Source organism: Poecilia reticulata, chromosome 14 (assembly GCF_904066995.2).
Source record: "Poecilia reticulata chromosome 14, P_reticulata-male-v2, whole genome shotgun sequence".
Lineage (NCBI taxonomy): Eukaryota > Metazoa > Chordata > Actinopteri > Cyprinodontiformes > Poeciliidae > Poecilia > Poecilia reticulata.
In genome coordinates this window covers 9,278,758-9,298,940 of record NC_088843.1, presented here as the reverse complement: position 1 = coordinate 9,298,940, position 20,183 = coordinate 9,278,758, and the positions used below count along the sequence as shown (strand labels likewise).

At 40.8% G+C, this 20,183-nt stretch overlaps 2 protein-coding genes across 4 annotated transcripts; one reads left to right on the top strand and one right to left on the bottom strand.

Moving 5' to 3' along the window:
- The first annotated feature begins 253 nt into the window (after positions 1 to 253).
- brd8a (bromodomain containing 8a) lies at positions 254 to 11,014 on the top strand. Of its 2 annotated transcripts, none has more exons than XM_008427051.3 (20): positions 254 to 708; positions 1,163 to 1,259; positions 2,215 to 2,287; positions 2,393 to 2,442; positions 2,521 to 2,643; positions 2,717 to 2,797; positions 2,874 to 2,938; positions 3,560 to 3,702; positions 3,859 to 4,050; positions 5,171 to 5,261; positions 5,348 to 5,497; positions 5,606 to 5,766; positions 6,443 to 6,851; positions 7,172 to 7,209; positions 7,288 to 7,556; positions 7,689 to 7,781; positions 8,572 to 8,640; positions 8,735 to 9,017; positions 10,046 to 10,090; positions 10,189 to 11,014. In XM_008427051.3, the coding sequence occupies exons 1-20, from the start codon at positions 666 to 668 to the stop codon at positions 10,246 to 10,248; spliced, it is 2,535 nt and encodes an 844-aa protein (XP_008425273.1). In that variant the 5' UTR covers positions 254 to 665; the 3' UTR covers positions 10,249 to 11,014. The 2 variants fall into 2 exon arrangements, with proteins under 2 accessions (XP_008425273.1, XP_008425274.1); XM_008427052.3 differs by having other exon boundaries at positions 255 to 708; positions 2,218 to 2,287.
- On the bottom strand, positions 10,189 to 19,561 carry dnajc18 (DnaJ (Hsp40) homolog, subfamily C, member 18). 2 transcript variants are annotated; one of them, XM_008427049.2, is made up of 9 exons: positions 19,354 to 19,561; positions 19,066 to 19,230; positions 17,609 to 17,777; positions 17,291 to 17,436; positions 15,336 to 15,542; positions 15,135 to 15,250; positions 14,771 to 14,880; positions 14,519 to 14,691; positions 10,189 to 14,287 (listed from the first exon to the last, which is right to left on the bottom strand). In XM_008427049.2, exons 2-9 carry the CDS (start codon positions 19,190 to 19,192, stop codon positions 14,163 to 14,165), a joined length of 1,173 nt encoding a protein of 390 aa, XP_008425271.1. In that variant the 5' UTR covers positions 19,193 to 19,230; positions 19,354 to 19,561; the 3' UTR covers positions 10,189 to 14,162. The 2 variants fall into 2 exon arrangements, with proteins under 2 accessions (XP_008425271.1, XP_008425272.1); XM_008427050.2 differs by having other exon boundaries at positions 19,066 to 19,199.
- Positions 19,562 to 20,183: the final 622 nt, after the last annotated feature.

Below are 20,183 nucleotides of genomic sequence, written 5' to 3'. Positions count from 1 at the left end.
ATAGGACAAATATCTAAACCCGACACTGGTTGTAGCCTAACAAAATGTGGAAACGTTCAAGGGGTATGAACACTTTTGTTTGACACTGGAGATTGGAACAAAAAAAAAAATCAAAACACTTTTAAGATTTTTGAGTTGAACGTTTCGGTAGATGGAGCGACATGCTCTTTGATAAAAAAAAAACATATATTTGCATAAAACCAAATCAAGCTAACTTCTATAAATCGTTTAGCCTTTGGGGGTTGTACCATCATCATAAGTGAGGTGGGCGTGAAGGGACAGTTCACTGCTAGCTAGAATGACAAATAACCTTGTGAGTAGTGAGCTAAAAAATCAGAGGGGGGCTGAATGCAGCTCGGTAGCTGAGTTTCTGCAAAGGTTCTGGCGAAACGAAACCCTTTCCGCTACTCCTAACTCAGTCAGCTGAACGCAGCTTTCGAGCTAGCTAGTTGGAGTCTCCAAGTTACAGCACAGAAGAACCGCAAGAATGGGACGGTGATTCAGCGTGCTAGCTAAGAGAGAGAGGGGAAAAAAAAAAAGAAAAAAAAAATCAGCCTGAACGCAACACAGACTGATGTTAACGTCCACAGTTTGTCTGTCGGGCTGTGTCGTTTTCGGTCGCCGTTAGCCGTGTTTTATCGCCGGGGTTTCCTCCAACAAGATGTATGGAAGGTCGGGATGACAGGAAGATGGCAAACGGGGTTGGAAGTGAGTAACAGTGGCGCACACAGCCAACGTTACTGTTGGAATCAGCAGCACTAACTTCCCTTCATGGCAGCCCTGCAGGGGAGCTTGCTGCAAGGATTAATGCATGTCATCACGAGTTGACAGCTCCACCTAATACACTGCTGTTTATTGATTGAGTTTTCATTAATGTGCACAAACGACATTTTGATTTTCCGGGAAGGTGTGTGTGTGTGTGTGTGTGTGTGTGTGTAGGGGGGGGGGGGTCTGATTTACAGCTACTGCTGGAATTTCGTTCATAAAACTGCACGAAAACAAGCCACGGTCTTAACATGAGCAGTAAAGCCGATTCCAGGCCTTTTCTGAGCGACACGAGCAGTACAGCATAAAGGTTTTACTTATTAAACATTATCGGTGCGTAGTGTGTGTGCGTGCGTGTGTGTGTGTCATGGCTCATCCACATCCTCCCCTCGTGTAGAGCACAAGCTGCTTGTGATTGGACCAACGGAGCCATGGTCAGTGAGGGAGAAGCTCTGTTTGGCCACATCTGTCATGAAGAGCGGAGATCAGAACTGGTAATTCATTCTCTTCCATTCAGTCAGTGCAAAGCCATTCAACTCTTCATGAAATGTTACTGCATGATGCGCACATTTCATGTGTAACAAACTTGTTATAAATGTGTAATAGCTACAGCCTAATCGAAATGTTGCATCCACTCATCTACGTTATTTTTTTTTTTTATATATTGATACTTGACTTTTAAAAATGCATTCGTTGTAGGGGAAGGTTCAAAATATGAAACATCCATATATTGTACAAATATATGTTTGTTTGTTTTTTACAGAGCATTTAGCTCCATCTACCAAAATGCACTACTCAAATGTCTTATATTTTTTTTAATTTTCCATCCCAAGGATCTTGGGGCTCAGGGTTTTCGTACCCCTTGAACTTGTCCATATTTTGTTAGCTTACAACCAATGACAGGTTATAGTTGCCTCCTGGTTCGCCGAGGTCGACAGTGCTTTACATTGCAGAACAACGTAGAAGTATGAGCTCCAAATTTGTTCATTTTGCTTGAGAACAGCAGCTGGATATCATATTTGCAATAATCAATTAGATGCAATAATCATCTAATAACAATAATAATACAAATATATTTTATTTGTATAGCATTTTTCTAACCTTACAGGAATCAACACGTATTGAATCTCATGAAACAAACCCAAAATAGAATAGTTCTGACCATTCTTTCTGTATATTAGAGAGAACTCAAATTTGTGCTCATAAATTTTGTTTTTATGAATCACAAAAGTTCAGCTTTATTATTAGTTCACGCTAGAAAAATAAAACAGTTCAAATTAACAATCGAAACCCCAAAATTTTACGAACTTCATACAAATGAGGAGTGCAAATAAACTCCTGGCCAGAATTCTGTGTTTCTGATTTTTTGTTAATGATTTTTATCAGTAAATTCTGCTTTTAAAATTTAAAGAGATTTTCCAAAACGACTCATGCATCTCTCCGTGTCAGCAGGGTGTCTGTCAGCCGAGCCATCAAGCCGTTTGCAGAACCGGGCCGACCCCCGGACTGGTTCTCTCAGAAGGTAACCTGAGTTCTTTCTTGTTGCATAAATTCATGCTGCAGCTGTGACTCATCGTATCTTGTTGAGTCACAAAACTGATCCCCTTTCTTTGTTGCATCCTCGCAGCACTGTGCCTCCAAGTACTCTGAGCTCCTGGAAACAACAGAGGCCCCAAAGTGAGCAAACAAGAGCTCTGTTTCTGATACACGTTAGCAAATCACGGCGCCATAAACCGACGTTTGTGTCACTCGTAGGCGGAAGCGTGGTGAGAAGGGTGAAGTGGTGGAGACGGTGGAGGACGTGATCGTACGCCGGCTGACGGGCGAGAGGATCGAGGAGCTGAAGAAGCTGATCAAAGAAACGCAGGAAACTCACAGGTTATCTTTTAAACTCCATAAAAATCAGCAGCAGGTCGAGGGTTAGTGAGTTAATGTGCTGCTGGTTTAACAGGAAGCTGAAGAGAGAGGCCGAGCTGATTCAGGCTGGACATCTGGATTCCAAGTTGGAGGAGCTATGGGAAGACATTCAGCTGTAAGACGAACTAAATCTGTATAGACATCTTAATAAAATGTGACGTGTAAAAATGTTCATATTTTGTGTCTGCCAGGAAGAGAAAGCAGGAGGAGGAGGAAGCGGAGTTAAAAAGGAAAAACACAGACGCTGCTTATCAGGGTAAATGCTTCTTACTGCTGTTATTTTCATTTGGATCTATTCATCTTAGAGCTTATTGAAGTAAAAAAATGAATGCCAGTCACAAGTCAGTACAATTTATTTCATGTGTCCCAGGACCGCTGGACAGTTTTACAAACACCTGCCCGCATTGGCAAAAGTACCAAACACCGGCTTTAATGATCATCACACTGTCACTGTGCTGGATCAGCCAAAAAACCCACTGACCTAAACGCCTCAGAGATCCAACAATGCAGACTGATTTTCAGAGCACAGACTTATCCAGCAGCTTGATATTTATATAATAAAAATCATTTTTCTTAATTGCTCTTATTTAACAGTGACCTTTTAGAGAAATAGATTTTTTTAAATTAGTGATTAAATTTAACAGAAACAAATATGTAAAATATACCAGTTTATGTGTAATGAATCTATAAAGTACATGAGCATCAGTTTTTTATTTTAAATCAAATGCCTGGAATTAGAGTTTTCTACTAATTTATTGATGGACCACCAACTATTGATCTGTTTGCACAGCTAAAAGCCGGCACATCATTGTTATATTTCCCTATTTGAGGCAGGAAAAGGCTTGCATGATTAGAAAACTGTTGCTTCCTCTTTCAGCCAGACAGGCAGCGAAGAGCCTGTCTAAACGGATACCCAGCGTCACCATGCATTCGCCCTCAGCTTGCAGCTCCCCAAGACAGGACGTCCCACCAGGTGACCAACTGGAGAGCGTGACGCTGGATGGTCCACCGGCAAAAAATGTACGTCTCTGAAGGTTCAGTGCATAAAAATTGTAGTATTCTTTCAATACGTGTTCGATCAGTGTAGGAAAAAAAGAAAATGACACATTGGGAAACAGTTGAAAACCAGCGCATAAGTGAGCAGATTTCTTTTTGACTTGTTCTCTGCGTTTCTAGTCTTCAGGAACAGCAGCATCAGTAACATTTTCCCAAACCCCTGGACCCGCTAACGATGACATCAACCATGGGGCAATTCTGGATGACCCCACTCAAAAAAAGCTCCTGAGCCAGAAAGCCACCCCTCCACCATCTCCGCTCCTGTCAGAGTTACTAAAGAAAGGCAGCATCTTGGCATCAAATTCCAGACTGGTAAGCAGCTGGACTTCCACTAAAACTGAACAAGCTGAAGAAAAAGGCCTTCCAAAGTTTACATCAATATCTTGAACTGCGCTGCATGTAAGAGAGTTGGGTATTGTTTAATATTTATTACTAGAAGAGTAACAATGTAAAAATCAGTTTTTATCAGTGTACGTACTTACACAGACGAATCAGCTTGTATATTTATTTTGTTGATTAGCAAAAAGTCTGGAGTTTTTCTTACAACCAAGTGATGATAAAAAACGCAAAATCAGAGAGCTAATATTCCTCAGTGAAGAAGAGAGCAAAACAAAAATAAAGACATCAGCTGGCCAAACTATTGCCTTTTACCGCTAATGACCACCAGACAGTGCAAATGTACTGAATAAACTGCAGGTTCAGTTATTTTATAACTCTGAGAACAAACTCCATTTTGTAATTGGCAGCAATCTATCAAAAAAAAAAAAATGCTCAAACAGATGGGACCCAATTTATTCCAATCAGGGATGAGCACAAGCTTATAAATAGCAGGAACTTCTATTTATGAAACACAATAAATCCCACCTCATTGTTTTTACAGCCAGTATCTACTTTCCCTACTCCTGCTTCAAATAAAACTCACAAAAGAATGTAAAATCAGTACAAACAAATGAGTGGATTTTACAAAAGTCCTCACCATGCAGCTTTTTAGGTCCCTCTGATTTTCATGTGATATCTGATGCTCTCATGCATAAATAATATAAGGGAATGCACTCTGAATGTAAAAGGTCTTACGCACTCTTAACATGAAAGTTTATTATGTAATAAATAATAGTTTAATAATTCATTTAGAAAGCTTTATCACAGTATCCTTTGACTTGTATCCTTTGTTCCTAACCTGGTCAGGGAAAAAAATTAATCAGTTAGTTGGTGTCCTGCAAGAGCTTTCATCAAATTACATCAGAATCAGTTACATCCTTTAGCTATCGCTACAGTTTAATCTGTAAAAGAACAGCGAAACAAGGTGGTGGCAGCATCATGATCAGGGATTATTTTCCTTCACATGAAGTGGTCAGTTTTGAAGGATTGTGGAACTAATTAATAATATATATATATACCATGTGATTTCTTTTCTTTTTGCTGTTCTTCCCAGATTGGAGAGAGTGACGGGTCGCCTAGTAACATATCAGGATCACATGACTCACAGCTGCATTCCCCATGTCAGCCTCTTTCTCAAGCAACAGGTACGCTCTCCACACGATTGATATGTGATATTTCCTTCCTGCTGTTTGCTTTAGTCTGTTTGTGTGTTTATAAACTCGCGCGGCAGGTGCGCCGATGCTGTCCCGTCTTCTGGAGGCGGGTCCGACCCAGTTTTCCTCTCCGTTAGGTTTCATGGTCGGTGCAGACTCCGCCTCCTGCGGTCCGGTCCCCACACCTCATTCTGCTTCTGTCGACCTGGCCGTCTCAGAAAGTACAGGTTAGGCCCTGTGCTACCAACTTCTGTTGGTAGTTAAAAATTATACATATATTTTTTAATTATGGTTTTGCTTAAATGAAGTTAAATTATGGCTTGCTTTACCTGCAGCGGTCGATGTGATGGCGCCAGCTGTACATCCGAACTGCCAAGCTGACTCTGCAGAGAGTAAAGTGACAGAGCTCAGCGAGGAAGACGTGACCGCGTCCTACATGGGAGACGAGCTGGACCTGAAGACAGTGGGGGACATTATCGCCATCATTGAAGACAAGGTTGGAGAAATTATTAAAACCAAAGCTCAGGTGTAGATAGAATGATGTCACATTTGTAATGTGAGTGTTTTCATTACAGATGCACCAATCAGAATTTTGTGGATGATTTTGTGATCTACTGGTATTTTTTTTCCTGGTTCATATTTCCCCTTGTTTGTTAGGTCAGTTTATTGAAACTGGACGATGTTCAGGTGCATCCACTTTAAAGGAAATTAAGCTTTTTACACAATTAAAATCTATATGACAAAATAAAATGAAATATGTAAATATTACAAATAATAATAATAAAATACACCTATTCTCTGGCCACTCTACGTCTCTCAAAATATACGTCCAATATTACAAAATGTGAATTTGAATAGAGGAAATGAAGCTAAATGATCAAATGAATGCTCGTGCATGTGTTTTATGTTTGTGTGCAGGACATGTTTTCAAACAGCATTTAATTTTTAATTCTGTGGAAAGTGTGCTCTTCCTAAATCAGCATTTTAACCGCATAAAAGCTAAAAAAAACAATAGAACGAAGGTGTTTTGCTGTTCTCCAATCAGCCTTCCTGTTTCCCGCTGAAAGTCTTGCTCTCTCTCGCAGCCTGAATGTCCCAACGTGTAGTTAAATAGCTTGCCTCCCTGTGCTTTCTCTGATTTCCGGTTTGACTGAAGTTTCCCCGCTTTGCAGGCGGATGAGGCCGCGGAGGCGCTGGATGCTGCCGCCGTGGAGGCCGCCCTGTCCCTCTGCGAGGAGAACGACCACGCTCTCACTGCGGCCTGGGACGCCGGGCCTTTACAGCCCCAGGAGCCGCACCCCACTCACCGGATCCTGGAGGGCAGCGCAGAAGTGTCGCTCTCTTCTCTGTACAGCAGCCAAGATAAAAATCTGTCAGCGTTTCCCCTGGAACTGGAGAGCCTTCCTCCCTCTTCCTCGTCCGGCTCAAAGACTTTGGAGCACGGCGCCACACCTTCACAGTGCCAAGGAGCGAGAGAGGCGGCGGGAGAGGAAGGCTCAAGCAAACACATTTCAATAGATGGTAGCACAGATTGTGAAGGTGAAAAGCAACCACCACAAAAACTGGAAAAAGCCTTTGGAGGTATGCAGACACAGACATAAATACAGTGGTGTGAAAAAGTGTTTTCCACCTTACAGATTTCTTCTAATTTTTTGCTTTTTTTTGTCACAGTCAAATGTTTCAGATCATCAAATAAATTTTAATATTGGATAAAAATAATCTGAGTAAATACAAAAAGCTGATTGTTTCATTTATTAAGGGAATAAGGCCTTTTGTTACATTTTAATTTAACAGCAAAGCAAAAACAGAAGAAACCTGTGAGGATAAAACACTTTCACAACCCCATATTAAAACCTCAACTGTTTTTTTTTTTTTAACCTTCCTGTTATTCATCTTTGCAGTTTTAGCAGACAAACAAGAAGCAGACTGGGACTCCCAGGTAAGGCAAACACGATGCCTGACATTCTTCTATTCCAACGCAGTTTTATCTCCGCACGCGTCTTCGTTTCTGTCCTAGGAGGCGAAGGCAGAGGACGGACTCGGAGCAGAGGAAGGAGAGAACGTTTCGGGGTCGAAAGCGGACAGCGAGGTCACAGGACCGGAGCTGTGCGAGGAAGAAGAGGGCGATGGGGCGGAGGAGTTCTCATCGGAACCCGACGGCGAAATGGAGCTAGAACCTGCGGCCAGCGAGAGCGAGGACGGGTACAGCCTCCACACGGCGTCTTCGTCCCTCCAGCTCCACACCACAGCGGACTCCATCCCCAGCAGCCCCGCGTCGTCACAGTTGTGAGTGGAACACGTCGAGGGACACGCGAAGGAATGACTGTCATCATCAGCGTGTGGCGGCGGACAGGTGTTGCAGTTTCCACTTCCTGCTGACATCTGCGTTTCTCCTTCTTTTCTACCTGCGCTGTGCAGCTCGGTGTGCAGCGAGGACCTGGAAGCTCTGCAGGCTCACAAGATCTGGAAGAAAGCCATTATGCTGGTGTGGCGAGCAGCAGCCAATCACAGGTCAGGAAACTAGACTTACGGTGCCTTGCACAAGCATTCGTAACAAAATAAAGTTTTTGTACTTCGTTGCATCAGTATTTTCCATCGGACTTTAACATAGTAGACCAACACCCAGTTTTATTCATACCCCCAGCAGATTTACATTTAAGATGTTCATTCAGCAAAGAAGTTTGTGTCCAATAGGTAATGATACGCATGTCTCCTAAAAGATAATAAAATGATGTAAAAGAGTATCGATTTTCAAACAACAGATTCTGTTTTTATTTACATATTAATAGAAAATGGCTTTTAAAAAATTATTTATACCCTTCTCAGTCATCAAATCCTGATTTGAGTCGGGATTCTGGCTGGGCCATTCCAACATGATGCTGCATCCACTATGTTTAGCTAGACTCGGATAGGGTTGGATAGTGTTATCAGTGATTTCAGGGTGTTGGCTAAAAATTTACATGTTAGCCTCATCTGACTGGAGTACCTCCTGCTACGTTTACCACAGCTCGTCACAAACTCATGGTTCTCTGGTAACTCTGGTTTACTTCTTGCCGCTTTAACATAAAGGAAAACCTTGGAAAACTGCTTTATTTCTTGTTTGGGTGGACTAAAATGACTTGGTAGTTTGAGAATTTATCTGTGAGATGTCCACAGCCTTTAAACCCAACCCTGACTCCCCCCAACTTCATCCCCGACATTCCTGCTGTGTTTCTTGGTCTTCCTTAAGTTGCTTATTCACTGATGCTCTCTGACACACCTCTGAAGCCTTCATAGAACAGCCCCGTTTATTTTGTTGCAGGTATGCAAACGTCTTTCTTCAGCCAGTAACGGATGAAATTGCTCCAGGATACCACAGTATTGTTCACAGGTCAGCACCAAATCCACCTGCCAAACGCCAATAAATTAAAGAAATCCCATCACTGATACTGAACGACTCGTCTCTCTGGTGGTTTCTTCTGCAGACCCATGGACCTGGCCACCATCAAAAAGAACATCGAGACCGGCTTAATACGGACCACCGCCGAGTTTCAGAGGGACATCATGCTGATGTTTCAGAACGCGGTCATGTACAACGGGCTGGACCACGACGTGTACCACATGGCTCTGGAGATGCAGCGCGACGTCCTGGAGCAGATCCAACAGTTCCTAGCCACCCAGCTCATCATGGAGACGTCCGAATCCGGCATCAGCGCCAAGAGCCTGAGGGGCCGGGACAGCACGCGCAGGCAGGACTCCACTGACAAGGTGCTTCACTAGAGCTAAGACAAAAGGCAGGAAGCAGAGAAGATGAGACCAGAGAGAAACGTTAGGCGGATCTATAGACAGAAGATGCAAAACCTTCAGGCTTCACCAAAGATTTAAACTGAAAAGGGTTTTAAATTTCTCACCCACATTTACATCTACTTCAAACTCCCAAACATATTCAAAGTTCAAAACTTTGAATATTTATTAGCTTTTTCAGAGCTTTGTAGCTGATTAGGTTCCTGAATTTGTCTGTGATTAGCATCTAGACTGATTAATCTGATTGCATCAGTATTTTTCACAGTCCCACATGCTCCATGTTGCCAAAAGTGAACAATTAAATGCTCCATTAACTTCTATTAAAACTACTTTTTATCTCACTGCTATTACAATACAACACCAGGCACTTTGCAATTTCTGCATTTCTTTGTAAAGATATTTTTTACTATAATTCACATCACTCCACTGTTCAGCCATTGACGATAGATCCGTGAGATTATTTGTTTTTCCTCTCATATCATGGAGCGATATTAAGGGCGCCAGAACTTCCTCTCTGTGTGTTTGTTAGTTTTGTTCATCTGCAGTACAGACCTGCAGATCCTGCGACATTTGACCTGGTATTCTGTACAAATAGCACAAATGTACATTTATGCTATGATGTTTTTTAGCGGTACAAAGAAAGGAAAACAGAAAAAAGGAAGTTCCTAAACATTATATTTCAGGACTACTTGTCTATCTGAAGTATAGTTCTAATGACTTAGCATTTATTTATTTTGAGAGGTAGTTGTGTATTTTTTACAGCATGCATTTTAACTGATTACAAAGATTATAAATAAACATGTGGAACGCTATTTGTTGAATTTAGTTCCCGAGTCAAACTAGTTGACTTGTTTCAGAAATACAGTATCTGGAACAACAACAAAAAAAACAAAAACAAATGTTTCTTTAGAAGTTTATACAGAAACATGGTTCAGCACATTTTTTAGGAAGCTTGTCTAAAGTAAGTCCTCTGCATTGTTTTCATGTTACAGGACACTGTCTCCATGTCCTCGCCGGCCTTTCTCCTTTCTCTTTTTGTAAGTAAACATCAATTACCTTCAGAAACATTTCCTTTAACACCTTAAGTCCAGATTCCAGGTTTCCGACGTGCTCCTGTGTGGATTTTTGATCACAGGACGGTGGCACCAGAGGGCGCCGTAGTGCCATAGAGGCCGACCTCAAGATGAAGAAGTGAAATCCGCAAAGGAAAATCTTGTCTGTTGGGTTTGTGAAGCAAAAGGACATGAATGAGTGTAGATCGACAGTCTTTGACTTGCTGTCCAGGATGATTGGACAGAGTGTAGCTTGGGAAGGCTCCGCTCTAAATCAGCTATTTAGTCATGGATTATATTCTGTATAATCCCAGATCACTGTGGGGTATTCTGTGTCAGACCAGGTCAAACCTTTCATAGATGTTACTGCGGATCGCTTAGACTTAACCCGCTTCTTACATTCAACCGCCTGGAACATTAAAACCTTTAAAATTTACTTCTTCACAATGTTTTAATAGGTGTGGTCCATACATATGGATATGAGTTACTCCTTGCCTGCAGTTGTGTTGAAATTAAACCAGTTTAGTGTTTTTAATTCATAAACTCTGTGTGTGTGTGTGTGTGTGTGTGCGTGCGTTTTTGTAATATATAAAGCCAAAGGTTAAATATTCTGATTAAAGATCTGCATCCTAAAGTTGCAGAACAGAAGGGCACATTTTTGCATCTCAAACAAAGGCATTTTGTGTAACATTTCATTTTTAGCCTCTTAAAATGTTTTTTTTTTTTATGAATATGGTTGTTTTGATTGTGTAGGAATGATTTTTGCCTTTGTGAAATTTCCTGTGAAACAGTAACTCTTATGAGATTTGCTTGGATTTATGTTCAGTGTACTGAGAAGATGTGACATTAGTATTTTTGTTTTGTGGACCAGAAAATGTTACAACACAATAAAATTGTCCTTACAGCGAAGACGAGTCCAGTTGCAGATGGATGGATGAATGGATGAACAACTAGATGAATGGCTGGATGCATGAATGGTTGTTGGTAAAGATGGAAGGATGGATGAACAAGGATGGATATATGAATTCTCATTTCGAATAATTTGGACAATAAACTGCTTTGCTGGATGAACAGAGAAATGGTTAAATTGATGAATTATGGACAAATGTATGGAGCGATAGCTGATCGACTGAGGGATTTATGAATAGATGGATAGACAGATAAATGATACTTTTACAGATGGACTTATGGGCGAATTAAAAGATTCATAAATTGCTAAACAATTCAATGAGTATGCAACAGGTCTGGTAATTCAAATATTTTTCAGATATTTCCATACAATGTTGTGTCACTTATGCAACAGGAAGTTTTAAAAAAAAAAATAATTACTGGCAGCTCAGGCTGAATTTGGCTCAAATTGATCTAATTTGACCCATATTCATATTTTCTTAAAACAGATGTTGACTTCACATTCGGCTAAGTCAACCTGAAATCACAATGGAATTAAAAGAGACAGAAAATGTTTCAATACTGGTTACAGCTTTAATTTTCACCTATTTTTGGCTGACAGCTTACAGTCAATTTAGCAACATAACTTGTGGTTATACATTTGAAACCTAGCTTGTGTTTTCTGTCACAGTTAAGGTTTTAAGTGTTGTAAGATAACAGCGTGAACCTGATATTCTACTTCATTTACATTTATAGTCAAATAATAAATATGCAATAGAAAATAAAAATAAAAAACTTCTGGGATTCATGCAGTTGTCACAGTATGGAACAAAAAAAAAGATGATTTTAACTTAAAAGTGCTTAAGATGAACCTGAATATTTCAGAAGTACAACAGCTAAGGCAGTCTGGTAAGCGCAGTGCATGGCAACAAGTCAGACTTTCAGCTATAGGGAAGTATGATTTTGGATTAATATTACAAAAGAGGTTTTCACGATGTCAGCATACTATTCAATATATAACACCCCAAATGTCCAGAATATGAAATTGGTTTCATCTAGTTAAAAAAAAAAAGAGTTAAAATATATCGGATTATATTAATTAATTTCTCCTTTATAAAAGATCTGTACAAAATATGGAGTCAGGATTTAGAAAACACATTTTGATGGGTAAGCCTTTTTGTGTAAAGAAAATAAATATATTTATGGTAATACAGTGCTTGCAAAAGTATTGATACCGCAGTTGCCAGATTTCAACCATAAACTTTAATGAACCAGACTGACACAAAGCAGTGAATAATTGTGAAGTGGAACGAAATACAAATAAGCATCTGAAATGTTTATTTCAGATAGAAGCATGCATTTTCTTTTAGTGATTTTTCTGATGCCGATAAACAAATCTAGTGTAACCTCATTAATAAAATGAGTCTCCCTGTGTGTATTCTTTGACGGATCTTCTCCTTCTCCAGAATCTTGGCGACCAAATGCATCCTGAAGACCGAGGTGCACGCCTAACGGATTAGGAATAAAGTGGTGAAGACGTTTTAAATCAGGGTTACGATTTAAAACAATATCCATATCAGAAACAGAAGCTGTTCACCCCATCAATTGAAAACGCAAGAGTTTGTAAACCTACAAAGACATGGCGCTCTACCTGAGCAAGAGAAGAGCTCCATGGGAACTCTGGAGGAGTTTCACAGCTCTGGTAGGAAAATCTGTTGATAGGACAACTAGCTGCGCAAAAATCCATTTCAAGTTTGCCAGAAGCCATGTAGGCAACACAGCAAACACGACAACGTGGCAAATGGCTTTACGGAAGAAAACTAACACTGCATATCACCCTAAACACGACCTTTCCAAGGTGAGGCCTGCTGATGGCATGGGGCGGGACTGCTTTTCTTCGGTGGATTGAGCCGAATACAGGCTCAATCCACCAGTACCATTAATGCTTATAGAGGCAAGAAAACCTGTTAGAGGCTGCAAAGACTCGAAATTGAGGTGGAAGTTCATTTTCCATTGTAAAATTGAATCTAAACATACTTTGAGTGGCTCAATCAAAGTGCAGATCTAAATTAGAAGAGAGTCTGTGACAAAACATGAAAAGTGATTTTTCACGGATGCTCGTCATCCAATTTGACTGAGACTGAACCGTTTCACAAAGACAAAAATACAAACCATATGCTGCACAGTATTGACTCATGAATGCTGACTGAGTATACCCACCACATTTTTCAACATTATGAAAAAATTTTTTAAATCAATACATTATGGTTTGATTATTAAAAAAAAAAATAATTACCATGCATCATTTTTCTGCTTTTTTCACAAGTATGCACCACACTATGTGTTGGTCTATCATTTAAATCTCATTAAAATACCAGTTTGTGGTTGCAATGTGACAAATTGTAATGGAACAATCAATACTTCCGCAAAGCACTGTGTGCAATTTGAAATATTAGCTTTGTGCATACTGCCATTATATGAGCTCCCAATGATCAGGAAACATTATGTTGGAGCATAAATCAATCTGAAATTTCAGATAAAACTGTTTCAAATGCAACCTCTGAAGGAGCTGCAAATATTCCTTACACAACCACCAGTACCATTAATGCCTATAGAGGCAAGAAAGACCATGTTTCCTTGCAAAAGCTATAATTGTTGGATCTGTCTTGGTTTTAAAGGTCCTTCATCATTTCACAATATATATGTGCTGATTTGTCCAAACACTGCAGTATTATTTAGGTCTCTGTACTAATTTCCTACCGGAAAACCCCTCACTAACATTCACCCTGTTACCTACCAAATAAATACATCAAAAATTTCAACAAAGACACAAGAAAACACAAAACCTAAACAGATAAAACATGTATGTCCCAAACATACAACTGCCTTTGTAGCCCCAAGGGGAGACTGCATATGTCATGCCATTTCTATAAGAAAGTTTGAAGGCTGTGAGACATCATACACCCTGCCAGAGCGAGTCTGCACTCCCTGCTGCTAACGCCACAGTGCAACTCCTTATTTTTCTACCGACGAAGAGAAGGCACGTTGTTTTCAGAAGTGCAATCTCCCACTGGCTGCACCGTCCCCCAACGACATGTCGCAGCAAAGTGGCCAGAATGGGTAAATTACACACTTCGCTAAAGAAACGTTTCCTCCTCTCAAACTGTCCTCATTTGACTCTGAGGCGGCCGACCAATCGCTGCAGCTTCTCACAGTTGTCCAGCCTCATGGACTCTGCCTTCTGCTTTAACCGCTCGTCTCGGTAAAGCTGCCCCAAGTTTGCCAAGTCAGATTCTGAAAAAAAGAGCAACGGAGAGAGAATTTAATCAAAAATAACAACAAGTCTTTGGCATGCATTTTTAAAAAAAAAATCAAACTTTGGTTTTCCCTTGCTCTCTCTTTTAATGAACCCTAAAAAGTGAAGGTGGGAAACCAAAATATCAGTAACAACCGACAGATAATTTTGGATCACGGCAATTACTTTTACCAAGTTATTAATCAAGTTGGATAAGGATTCTCACTTACTTTGCTGCTTCTCCTTCCAGCAGCTGCTCTGCAAGTGTTCGATATAGTCGCTCTCGATGCTCTTCTCTAGTTCCTCCAGCGCTGCTCCGCGGTACTCTTTCTGAAAACTTTTGTCCACGTAGTACGGTACACCCATGTGCTGCGTTTCTCTGGACACCACCAGTCCCATCGCCCTGACGCCACAAAAAAAAGCTAATTCAAATATACTCCGTGCATCTAAGGTGGATTGGAATGTGATTTTTCTAAACTCACGGCTTGTAAAAGAGACTGTAGGGCGGATTAGTTGCCATCATCTGAGTAAAGACTGATATGAGGATCAACACCAGCACAGGCAGAAGCTGCAGAAGAGCTGTGAAGGTGTTCTGTGGGAAGATAAAAGACAAGACTGTAAATCACGCAGGCTGATTGGATTCTTCACGTTCAGGTGCATTACATATGCAGCTCCGATGTAATCTTTTAATCCAATGAATGAGACGTCTGCACCCTTGTTAAAAACATCCACAGTTCATCAGGACCCGTGGCTAATTAAAGCACCGCTGCCTCTCCATGCGGAGACGACATCATGACACGGCGGCTGTTGACGAGGGATCGTCTTTACGTTGAGCGAGCCACTGACCTGACTCTGGTTTTCCTCCACCACAACCTCCTCCCGTCTTTCGTGAGCCCGCCGCCGACGAGGCTGGTAGAACTGAGAGTAGGAGGCGCCCTGGTTGGTGTATACGTGAACGTTTCCTGCAGAGTCAAACATTACACACTGTTCTTAAACTTATCTGAGAAATAATCTGTTAAAATAACTCCTTCACACACGCAAACACACCTGTAGGAAACCTTCCACCAAAGAAAATGTTGAAGAGCTCCTCGGGGGAAATGTCGGCCTCAAAGTCTCTGTAAAAGTTCCGGTAGTGTCCGGGCCGGCTGTTGCCAGAGCGATGGGGTACGTTTGAGGTTGGACTCTGTTCTCCAAATTGATCGTACTGCTGCCTCTTCTCTGGGTTGCTCAGCACTGCGTATGCATTACCGATGGCTGTTGGGAGAAGCAAAGCGCTTCATGAAATTCAAATAATAGCGAGGGCTAAGTCATCCTCAAACTCTGGTGGCCCGTGTGCGCCCTCTAGTGGTTTGCAAGGTCCTGCATGTAAAAGACTGTTTATTTGTGGGATGTGAACTCAAAGTGTGACACGTACAGTTAGCTTACCACAGGATTGTGTTTAAAAATAATGATAGATGGCTTAAGAGAACAATGCCACGACTACTTATATGTTCGGAGGAATTAACGTCTGCAAGAATATTTTTCAGTTTTTCAAGGTAAGTTGGAGAACTTTAGTTTTTAGAACACTGTTATGATAGCATGGCACAGTCAGATTTAGTTTGTCCTGGCTAGTCTTATTTACAAAACAGCACCACACTTCTCATTAAGATGAACAGAGAAGACAACAATAAAAGAGTTAAGATGTTGTGTCATTGCGGGGGCAATTTCAAGTTAGGTGATTGTTAAATGGGTTAAGTGGTCCTCAACCTGAAAACGTTTGAGAAACATTGGTCTAATTTGATCTGGTCATCCTACTTGACGTCTGTGCAAACTTTCTAAAAACTCTCTTCTTTTACTTGATATCACCCGATATCTTTCCTGTGGCTTCCTAAGGAAGGCAGAGTTTTGTTTGAAAACCCTTATAAATAACTGGTTGAAGAACTGGGTGTTCACATTGAGAAAATCTCGTCATCGCTCCTTAAGTGGGTTGTCAGTTTGATTTCAGCTTCCCTCCACATTATCTTTGGGCAACACGTTGAACCCCGAGTGAACCCATCTATATCAGCCGGTGAATGGTTGACTGCGGTTTGGAGAGTAAAAGCGCTTTGTGTGGTCAATAGCAGGAAACGGCAGTATAAGTGCTGAGTCCGTTCCCCACTTACAACAGGACGTTTATCGGTGTGGACATACACCTGGAAACATGACGCAGCATTTTACCGGTGGACTACTAACCTAGATTTCACACTGATGGCGTAAAGAGGAAGAGACTCAGAACCAGGAGTAAAAATGATTTGTTGATTTAGAAGATATGATGAGCAAAAAAAAATTATTAGTACCTTTAAGATTTTGTCACATTATGAACACTTTAGTCTATTTGATTGAAAACGTATTTGACAAACCACCACATTGTGAAATAGAAGGACATTTATTTCACCACACAAAATATGAAAAGTGTGGCATGCATTTGCATTCAGACCCCTTTTTACTGTGATACTCCTAAATAAAGTCAAGTACAGCCGACTATCTTAAGAGGTCACCCCATAAGTAAATGGAGAGAGTGTAAAATCTGTCCTTAAAGAGCAGCAGGAAGAAACAATCTGTTGAAAGAAAGCTATGTTTTTTATCAACAGCAGTAGAGAAAGATGAGAAGATAAAAACATGGCAATACTGAAAAAAAAAAAAAATCTTGTTAGTGAGTGCCAAAACATTCATGGGCTGCATCCTTCCAAGGCAGCATTTGAAGGCTGAGGAAAGCTGTCCAAACTCAACGGCTCCTCCAAATGCAGCCAACATGTTACTGCTATGTGCGATGGAAATGTGAAGGATAAATCTGAAGGCTAGTCTGTCCAATTTCATAGCCACTCATTTCTGGTCTTTAGTCCCAGCCTTTTATGCCTGCGTCAACTAGGTCCTCAGAACAATGAGTTTAAGATAAATAATTATTGACAACAAATATGAAATTGGCTTTCTATTTCCCCCACGCCCCCCACAAAAGAATGTTTAATGTTGTGTTTTACGAGTACCTTTGAATGCATCTGTGGCCCCTGGGGCGAAGTTCTTGTCTGGGTGAAACTTCAGAGCCAACTTCCTGTACGCCTTCTTCAGATCTTCATCACTGGCACCTTTGTCAACACCCAGGATTTCATAGAAGTCCTTGCAATTCTTTATTCTGCATTAACAAAGCATGCTGGATGTTAGAGGAGAAGCATGGGGAACTGTGCAAAGGGACCTTGAAAATGTTCAGAGTGCATCTGAACATTTACAGATGTGTTACAGTTCACATCTGTAATTGTACCATTGCCTTTTCAGAAAGGCAGACTCAAGGAAGACGAACTGCTCACCTGAAAACACCTTGGCGTTGCTCCTCGGTGTAAGTCTTCTTTTCATCATGATTCGTAGTCCTCGTTTCTTGGTTTCCGATGTCCTCGTCCCTCCAGCCTGAGGGCGGAGGCACGTGGTTCGTTTCTTGGGACGCACTGCCTCCATTTCTCAGTATGGCATCGATCAGGACTGTAACCAATAACGCAAGTGTTTGCATTCAACAATGACCGAGTCAAGAAGTCTTAGAGACAGATATGAATATTAGCAAATGGAGGATAGAATTACGCTGCACGTTTTTGTTTATATCATTGTTTTTAAATATTAGGATTCCTGTTGCGTTGGCGCATCCAACAGTGCTCAAATTTCAACAACCCGACAAAGACGGTCTCCTTAAAATTTAAGGATAATGCCTCTAATGTTCAGGAAAAACTCAAAGGCCACACAGACTCATAAACTGCAACATGCTAGAACCAGAATCGCTGTTCACAGTGGGGCAAGCTTCAACATTAACATGGTTGAGTGGGTTCAGACCAGGAAAGAAGAGCTGCTCAAAAATGTATATCTGATTATCACATGAACAAGCCCAAGAGAAAGTTTATGGTTCAGACGACATATAGTGACAAAAAGTGTGCTTTAAGTAGACAAAGTTAGTCTTTCAAATCTAATATCACTTTACTAACTACTAAGCATGGCGGTGGTAGCATTACGCTTCGGATCCGTTTTGCTGTATCCAATATTGCACAAAGCAGGGTGAATAAAGAAGAACAAACTGCTAATTCTTCAACTTTGACTCAAATCAGCTTCAAAAATCATAACTCTTTTGGGAAATCAATTGTCACAAATCATAGGATTGCATTATGTAAATGCAATATCAACTATTGTCTTAAATTAAGCATCAACAGACTTTTGTCCCAGGAGAGATTGAATATCCAATATTGCCTCAGATTTGACTTTTCCCACACCGTCCTCACACCTGGAAAACGATAGCAGCAAATTCCATTTTTTAAGACCTCATAGAATGCCTGATCTAAAGGACCCACATTAATATGATGAAATTGACGTCCACAATGAAAATCCTTATCAGAAATGTATGCGATTTTAATGCAAAGTATGTGAATGGAGACATCTAAGCTGTTCCCAAGCTGCATTGCTTGTGCCAACAGGAGTCCTGTATGGCAATAATGCAGTTAGGATGACATTGCTGCACAATGCATGAATAAATAGACTTTAATACATTTCTGCCTGATGGTCTCCAAGTAGGCTACTGTGAGGGGGGCGGCGTGGGAGCCGCAAACAAACAAGCAGATCTACATTTTATCATGAAGCTCACACCATATCTAAAGGTTTAAAGCGAAATGGCTTTTCTGAATCCGCAACAACTTTAAACTAGCTTCCCAGCACCACACAGGCCCGGAATAAGCTCCCCGGTCAGCAAGTCAGAGTGCAGTAATAGAAAATGTGCGTCAGCTAATTTTACCTCTGGCCCTGGTGCTGGGGTAGATTTTCTGCGCCTCGTATAGGAGCTGCAGTCCCCGATCCTTTCGGCCCGACCGTAAACACAGCTTGGCCTTCTCTATGAGCCGGTCTGCTTCGTCTTTGTCCATGACAGCTCTGTTAGGGGGGGGGGGGTTACTCAGCAGCTCTGGGCCGGAACAATGTGCGTCAATATCATGTGGTAAAGGAGAGATAGGAAGAAAGCGAAGCGACGAGCTTCGGTTACAGACAGCTGCGTAACGTTAGCTCGGCGCAGCCTGCAGTCACTCACAGTCCCAGTACCGTTGGCCCCCGGTGGTGGTCGGAGTCCGGCTGCAACGGGCCTGCCGCTGGGCCATAATTTACACGTAAAACGTCGGAAATGATCGTTGAATAGCTTCAATCGACGCTTAAAGGTTCATCCTTAAAAATCACTGTGATGTCCAGAGATTTTGATTGACAAAAAGGTGGAGGCGAGACCATGTGATGTCATTTCCGGTTTAATGGGAGAACTCTGTTAGTAAGGAATATGGAAATACACTTGACCGTCTTTTTCCTTATTACTTGATATCAGACGACACGTTAAAATCATTGAGCAAAACCATCAGGTGCAATATGGCAAACACATATCATAAACCTAACAAAAATTAAATTTTCAGTAAAAAAAGAGAAAAAAAATTCGTTGTTGATTTTATTCATTTATGACTTTGAAAATTCGAAGAATCCATTTTGGTTGTTGTTTTTAACTGGTTTATAAGTAGTACGACCATAAATATATCCATAAATTATTAAAATTATTTATTTGAGTAATTTTGTTCAGAAATATAAATATATCTAGTATCGTTCAATAATCTAAAATTGACAGTCCAAATTATTATGAATTTCTTTGTAATATGTGATATGTAAAAAATGAAATGTTTTTCCCAAAAATATTTAAAAAAATTAATAAAGCCATGTGTTGATTTATGGAGAATACTGTAGTTTTAATCTGGGATCCTTGCATGCATCACTGCAATGTATCATGGAGGTTATGCTTGTGTCTCTTCTTATAAAAAGTATAGGTTTTCTTTTTAGCAGTCTTCACCTTTCTGAATTTTTGGTTGTGGCATCTTTAATTTTTCT